Source organism: Helianthus annuus, chromosome 5 (genome assembly GCF_002127325.2).
Source record: "Helianthus annuus cultivar XRQ/B chromosome 5, HanXRQr2.0-SUNRISE, whole genome shotgun sequence".
Taxonomy (NCBI): Eukaryota; Viridiplantae; Streptophyta; class Magnoliopsida; order Asterales; family Asteraceae; genus Helianthus; species Helianthus annuus.
The window spans coordinates 26,520,205-26,528,381 of NC_035437.2; the positions used below are offsets into that span (position 1 = coordinate 26,520,205).

The following is an 8,177-nucleotide window of genomic DNA, read 5'->3' on the forward strand; positions in this document are numbered from 1 at the left end:
CCAAAAAATCGAGGCGGTTCGAAAAGATCAAAGACATCCGATTCGGGGAACTACACGACTTCCGCGTCGGATAACTTGCCCAAATGAACTTAAACGACGAGCCTCTAGACGAACCCGATCAACCCCTTGACGAGCCCGTTGAGGAAGATACACCCACAAGGCCACGACGCAGACGAGGTGGTGATTCGTCAAGCAAAGGGAAGGAGGCGGTGGCGGAGTCGATCTTTAGAATCGAAGAGGAGAAAATGACCCAATTCAAGAAGGCCGAACAAAGAAAACAAACAATGATGACCCTAAAAGTTGAACGGGAGCAGGCGTACAAGGAACACTTGAAAACGATCGAAAGACAAAATGATTTAAAAATCTTGTGTGAAAACCACGCCCATCTCGACGAACCGTTCAAGTCAATTGTCATCGAACAAAAGCGCGCGATTTGCGCAAAGTGGGGTTGGGAGATGCCATCGGTTTAGTTGTTTTTTTTATTTGGTTATGTAATTTTTTTTTAAAGTTTAATGAAATTTATAATTTAGTGTTTTATTTTTATTTTCTAATTTTAAAATGAAAATTAAAAAAATGGGAGTGATAGAATTCCATCACTAGTGATTCCACCCCTCCTACATTTCTATCACTAGTGATAGAAATATGGTTGATGACATGTCATGATTTGATTGGAGAGTGGAAGTGATAGAATCCATCACTAGTGATTCCACCCCTAGTCCCCTAATACTAGTTTTCGTTTATGATGTATATATATACTACTCGTATTTTTCAAAAAACATTTATAAAAATATTCAGCTAAAAAAAAACTTGTGAATTTAAAAAACATTGTCAATCTATAAATTCCAACTACTCACACTTCAACTTCACCACATCACTTCTCTCTCATCATCCTCAACGCCACCGCACACGACGGCGATGAAGGAGGTTTGGACAACCATTGCGTCTCTAATGGGCGTGTGGGCGTTTTCCCGAACACTCCTAACCGCCATCTTCCCACCGGAGCTTCTCTTCACTCTCACCAAACTCTTCCACCATTTCTTTAACTGCTTCTCATCCTACTGTTATTACGACATCACCGAGATCGAAGGAGTCAACACCAACGAGCTTTACACCGCCGTCCAGCTCTACCTCTCCGCCACCGCCGCCTCCTCCTGCTCCGCCACCTCCTCCAACCGCCTCTCCCTCACCCGCGGCCTCAACTCCTCCGCTATTACATTCGGTCTCGCTCACAACGACCGCATAACCGACGAGTTCAACGGCGTATCTGTTCTCTGGGAACACATTGTAACCCCCCGGCAATCGCAGACGTTCTCATGGCGTCCGTTGCCGGAGGAGAAACGTGGGTTCACGCTTCGGATGAACAAGCGTGATAAACCCTACGTTCTACAGTCATATCTCGATTTCATTACAGAAAAAGCTAATGATATTCGAAGAAAAAATGAAGATAGGTTGTTGCATACAAACTCACGTGGCGGATCACTCGACTCACGTGGTCAGCCGTGGGAGTCTGTCCCGTTCAAACACCCTAGCACGTTTGACACGCTGGCAATGGATCCGTTGAAGAAAGCGGAGATCATGTCTGATCTTCGGGACTTCGCGGACGGTAGCGCGTTTTACACGCGCACTGGTCGTGCGTGGAAACGCGGATACCTTTTGTACGGTCCTCCCGGGACCGGCAAATCCAGCATGATCGCGGCAATGGCGAATTTTTTAGGGTATGATATTTACGATCTCGAACTAACCGAGGTGCAAACCAATCTGGAGCTCCGAAAGTTGCTCATGAAAACGAGTTCCAAGTCGATTATCGTAATCGAAGACATTGATTGTTCGATTAATTTAACAAATCGTAAAGAAACCAACGGTGGTGGTGGTCGGGATCAGTGTAGTTTCGGGTTACCCGAGGCGGGTCCGGAAACCGAACCAGGAACAAATAACTCCATAACATTATCCGGGTTACTGAATTTTACAGACGGGTTATGGTCATGTTGCGGGTCGGAGCGGATATTCGTGTTTACAACAAATCATGTTGAGAAACTTGACCCGGCATTGTTACGGAGCGGGCGGATGGATATGCACGTGTTCATGAGTTACTGTTCTTTTGCGTCGTTAAAAATATTGTTAAAAAATTATTTAGGGTGTACGACGGATGACGTGGCACCGGAGGTTTTACGGCGGCTGGAGGAGGTTACTGATGCGGCGGAGATGACGCCGGCGGATGTTAGTGAGGTGTTGATAAAAAACCGGCGGGATAAAGATAGGGCGTTGAGGGAGTTGGTGGAGGTGTTGAGTGTGAGAGCGGAGAAGAATAGAAGTCCGGTGCGGCGGCGTGAGGGGGAGGAGGTGGCGGAGGAGGAGGAGAAGAGGGAGGTGGAGAGTGGGGATGCGGCGGCGGGTGGTGGTTGTTTTGGGGAATAATTAATGTTTTTTTTATTTGTTTGAGATTGTGAGATTGATTTTGTGTTATGGGATTGGTGGGATAGACATTGAGAAGTGGAAAACTGTAACGCAAAACAACATAAGATAATCATCAGCCTACTATTTGCTTTTTAGAGTTATTTTACTATTTAGAGTTATTTTACTATTTACTTTTTATTTTGTGTTTTTTTACCTTTTCTTTTATTTTATAAACCATTAAATTAAAAGAAATACAAAAACGAAAGGAAGTTAGGTCATGTCTGATTCAAGTAATTCTTGGAATTAAAATTTACATACTATCAAATTGTAATATATTGGTGCTATTGTTTGGTGTATCTTATGCATTATTAGTTTAATGTGTAAGATATGTTTGTACATTTGACTTATTAATTTGTATAGTTAATTAACAAAGATCACATTTTACAACCATCTTTTAAAGAAATTCAAATAATTGTTATTTATTCATATAATATAATTTTGTAACATTTCTAGGTATATAGTTTTGTACATTTAGCTTTGTTAGTGTTTCATGCTTTAATTACTTGTACCCTTAGTTTAAAAGATTGTAGCTTTTGGTTTATTTATATACTATTATTTTGCAACATGTTAGTGCAATGTGGTGTTGTAAGTGTGGCTTTAGTTGTGGTTTATGCTATTTTTAGTTGTATCATTTCTTTGGTTATTTGTACATTATTTATAAATTTATATACTATTAATTTGGTGGTTTATGCTATTTTTAGTTGTACCATTTCTTTGGTTATTTGTACATTATTTATAAATTGATATACTATTAATTTGGAACATTTGTATGTATGTTTGGTTTTAAATTGTGCTTAAGTGGTTATACCTTAATCAAATAATGATTTCATTAGCTTACCAAATTCAATCTGTTTTGTATGCATGTATGGTTGTAAATTGTGCTTAAATGGTTGTATCATAATCAAATAATGGTTTCATTATCTTACCATATTCAATCAGTTTGATCCATTCAAAGTTGTGTTGTTCTATTTGTAAATTACTATTATTTATAATAATCTAATTAATTTAGTCAAAATCTTGTATAAATATAATTTGCAACATATTGATGCATCGGTTGTTGTAATGTATGCATTATGGTTTATATAGTGGTAATGATATATATTATATATAGATTACGATGAACCTGTCAAACAGGAAAAAATAGACGCGAGTTCATCGTAACGCGCGAGTCCTAGATCAACTTAGTTATCTTATTCTATGTTTTACGTTTCGGTTTAATTTCTTCGCATTAACACGCCGCAACTTTAGTGTTGATGGTCGCTGGCAATAGTGTGGCATTAAGGCTCGCCCCCGTCGTAACGCGGGGGCTACTTAATACTAGTTGGAATTATGTTTTAAGAATGTGTTTGGTTGATAAAAGAAGTAATCAGAAAGTTGAAGTTATTCACATACTTTATGGGATATAATAATTTGATAGAATGGGTTGAGGGTACTATGATAATCGATGTATGTGATTTTAGATTGGAAGAGTATATGAGTAACTCAAAGTTACTTTACAAACCAAATACAATACAATACAAATTATATGATTCTAATTCTCACATATTCCAATTTTTTTATAAACATTCTAATAAAAAAAACATTCTAATAATTCCATAATATTATGCAAACCAAACAACTCGTTACATTATTTTAGCTTCAGGATGAATTTGGTAAATCAGATAATTTTTACTTATAAAACAACATTTAAACTAGTTAAATATTAGATTATGTAATCAAGTATTTTAGGTAAACTTAGTACTTAATTAGTGCTACCTAATTTGTTCATGTTGTTAGTTAAGTGCATCAAATAAAGGGTGACAGTGATCATAAAAAAGCAAAATGATGATGTAACAATAATGGGAAACAATATATAAGTTGTTTGCAACAATTGATGAGTTACTTTTTGATTTACTATGTGGGTCATAGTGAGGTGATATGAAGGATTATAGGTGGTAACCTGGACAAGTTGTCTATATGTAACATATGAAATGCTTCATAATGAGATGGATGGTTTTGATTGACTTACCAATAGTTATTTTTCATTATTTTATTAATAATGCTAATTATTAACTTACATTTATAATTAACAAAAAAATTGTATGAATGCATTATGTCTGTAGCTTTCGTCTAGTATCGAGTCTATGTATAATGTATATGTATGTGTTAGTATTGAACTGAAAAGGTTTTGCGTTGTACAAGTCCCTTCATACGAAGGGATATAGTCTAGTTAGTTTTGTATGATGTGAGCCTTAACACCCGGTTCGTACGAAGGGACATGTGCCTTCGTACGAAGCCATGACTTCTATATACATGGGTGTTGGGTTCCTCATTTGTGTAACTTTTGAGCAACTCTAGTGAAGCTCTGCCAAATTTTCTCCAAGTTCTGTACTTGTTCAAATATCAATGAGAAGTGAATTCAACGGTGTCTACATGATCATTATACCATACTATGTCTTGGATTCCGCACTAGCACATAGCATATAGATCTGATTGGAGCGTTTATTGAAGACGAACACGGTCCTCACAAGTGGTATCAGAGCTTGGAGGCTAGATTCATGACTGAAGATCAACTGATACCGGCAATTTCTATCTGTTTCGAGCTGATTCGAATCAGATTTTATCTTATTTCTACTCCTACTTCTTCTTTTTGAACTTTTCAGACTTAGAATCAAAATTCACGTTGGATTCATAGATAAATTCGGTTGAATTTGTGACATATTGTGCGAAACTCACTTTTAATCAATCCTCCAAAGTTTCAGACCTAAATTCAACCTAAATCTCATAAAATCTGATAAAAACCATGAAAAACACAACAAGTCTCGTTGCAGCTTAGCTTCGTATGAAGCCACACACTCTAGCTTCAGAACATGAAGTGGCTACAGAACGAATGCCTCGAACGAGTTTACCCAGACTCATGATAATCATTGTGAACTCAAAGAGCATGAAGCTCAATAATGGTGGTAACAAGTCTGCTTATGACTTTGTTTACCTACCCATTGTCTGCATAGGATAAACAATGGTGGGCACAGGTCTGCTTATGACCATGTTTATTTGCCCATAGTTTTCATCACAACTACTCACATTGTTCGACTAAACACGACCGACAATGCAAGGCAATGAGGTAACCGCAAAGGACGTGAGGTTACTTGAGAACAAACGACTAAGTGGATGAACACGAACGCCCCACAAGATAGGGATCGTCGTCTCATGTCCATTTGATGAACATAAAGCGCCAACACAGCACCAGAACCATCGCATAAGCAACTGCAAAGGTTACAACTGGAGTTGCGGGTAATGGCGAGTTCATAATCATCTTCTGTCACCATCACAAAGGTTGGTTCGGCACACGAACAGGTGGCAATCATGTATGATGATATCATAAAAAAGGTAGACCACACTACCAGCGTCAACCTGAACTTCCTCACCGGTTCTATACAAGGGTTGTACGAGTCTACCCACCTACTTACATAAGTAAGACTCAATCCATGAATTGATTTACTTGAAGCAGGAGCGAAGGCCCAGTCCTAGAATCTTCTCCAAACCGACTTCAAAAGCAACCTTTCAACCAATAATCCAGTATTCCTCCCGCCTGCAACTTGCATGAGGAAACAACACTGGACTGGGGGGACTTGAAGGGGTATGGTACCAAATCTCGTGCCAAGCCAAACGCGAGTCACCATCACCCAGCTCGAGTAGTCCCATCAACGAGGACTTATCTGCGTCTGTGCGGGCACGCGCGAACCCAGTTGACTGTCCAGCTCGGTCTAGTGATGACAAGACTACCTTATGTATGAAATCGGTTGTTTTCGTCACAACAAGGGATGTGGTGAAAACCGCGGTTACCGCACATAGCGATGGGGCTTGGAACCACATCCTATCGACGGCACAAGTGGGACTGACACTTTGACTTAAGTGGTCCAAACCAGCAAGTGGCACTGATAACAGTCAGCTGTCCAGCCCACATATATGCAAAGGTGGCACACAGACTGACAACCACAGCAGGACGTGGCATCACCCCAGGAAGCGTCTAACACTTCCTTGACCTGCGCTTCTGACACACCTGCAAAGGGCTGCGCGTTGTCATTCTAGTAACTCAATTACCCTCCTTCACTCTTCGGCTATAAATACCCATCCCGGACCAGGTTTGAGGGTAAGGCTAATCTGCTTTCTCTCACACTTACTATAAACACACACTTTGCACTCAAGCAAATACTGATTCTCACGCCGGAGAGTGGTAACTGATGCGTGTGTAGCGTTATATATTTTTAACTATATTTTTTACACCTTCAACATAAGAAACTAGTTATTAAAGTCATTAATACAAAACCAAATAAAAAGTGTGAAAAGATTAAAAAACAAAAGTATTACACTAAATGCTTGTCTTCACCAAGTGATGTAAGAGACTTAGGCAAACATGGCCTTTGATTGTCAAGAATTCTTACTATCGATCTTGGATCCCGAGACTACTACACACACTCTATGATGGATGATGGATGATGGTGGTGGATGAGGGTGTTGTGATGGTGGTGGAGTGTGGGTGAAGTGGGAGAGAGGTGGTTTGCCAAGGGATGCCTTTGAAGTGAACCAAGCACCCCTATTTATAGCCTTCACAGAAGCTCCGACACGCTCCCGTGTCCATTGGGCACGACCCCGTGTCCATCCACTTTCTCTTTCTTCATTAATTGCAGTTTGTCTGCATTAGTTGACCACGCCCCCGTGTCCGCTGGGCACGACCCCATGTGCAAAAGCGTATCTGTACTATCAAGATTTGGTTGGATTCTGCGAATCTTAGCGTTGACCACGGCCGTTTGGAGCTGGGCACGCCCTCGTGTCGGGTAATAGAAGCTTCTACTCTTTTGTCCTTTCTGCAGCCACTTGGGCACGCCCCCGTGTCCGCTGGGCACGGGGCGTGTTCAGCCTTCTGAGGTCTTGTTTTTGCTTGGGAAGATGCTGTCGAGGGGTCGGGCATGCCATGTTTATTCCTTTTCTTGTATTTATGTTAGATTTTGCTGTTTTTTTGCTTTTTTTGTTCATTTAAGCTCTTTTAACCCTGAAAATACAAAAGGAAGACAAAAGCACACTTTTGCCAACATTAGTACTAAAAAAAGGGTTAGTTTAATGCCTCATTTGATGTAATTTATATGTTGCATTTTACACACATCAAATACCCCCACACTTGAATCTTTGCTTGTCCTCAAGCAAAACTCTTTATAATGTGGCTTACACTTCCAAATGGAATGGGTAGAAGAGAAAGTTTTGGGCTTGTCTTGAGTGTCGGGATTCCAAGATTTTTATTAGGCTTTATTTTTATGTTATTTACAATCCTATTCGTTATGATTTATTTAGAACATTACATAAGAGAAATTACTTATTTGGGCATAACATGTCTCTTTAAAATTCCATTTATATACAAGTTCACATACCTCACGGGAGATCACGCAACACTCGGCCGAAGATGTATTTTTGTGAAACACTCGAGACCGACATGGAACTTACTTCTACCATATGCTTGCCAAGCAATCAATCCTCCTCCTTTTTAACTATAAACCTTGGTAACTATCAAGAGGACTTTTGGGGAAGGGTTAGGCTTGGGTTAAAGGTAGGTGGTTTTGGGTTAGTGGTTAGTAGAAAAGGGAGAAAGGCGTAAAAAGCGTCAGTTTTCTTTAAACTTTTTGTTTTTGTGACTTTTTATTTAAATGAAGCATTTTCAAACAAAGTTTCTTTTTGATGAACTTGTTTGT

The 8,177-nt window shown here is 39.6% G+C and overlaps 1 protein-coding gene across 1 annotated transcript; it reads left to right on the top strand.

The window, feature by feature from the left end:
* The first annotated feature begins 854 nt into the window (after positions 1-854).
* On the top strand, positions 855-2,549 carry LOC110940228 (AAA-ATPase At5g57480). Its single transcript, XM_022181785.2, has one exon. The coding sequence runs from the start codon at positions 916-918 to the stop codon at positions 2,413-2,415; it is 1,500 nt and encodes a 499-aa protein (XP_022037477.1). The 5' UTR covers positions 855-915; the 3' UTR covers positions 2,416-2,549.
* Positions 2,550-8,177: the final 5,628 nt, after the last annotated feature.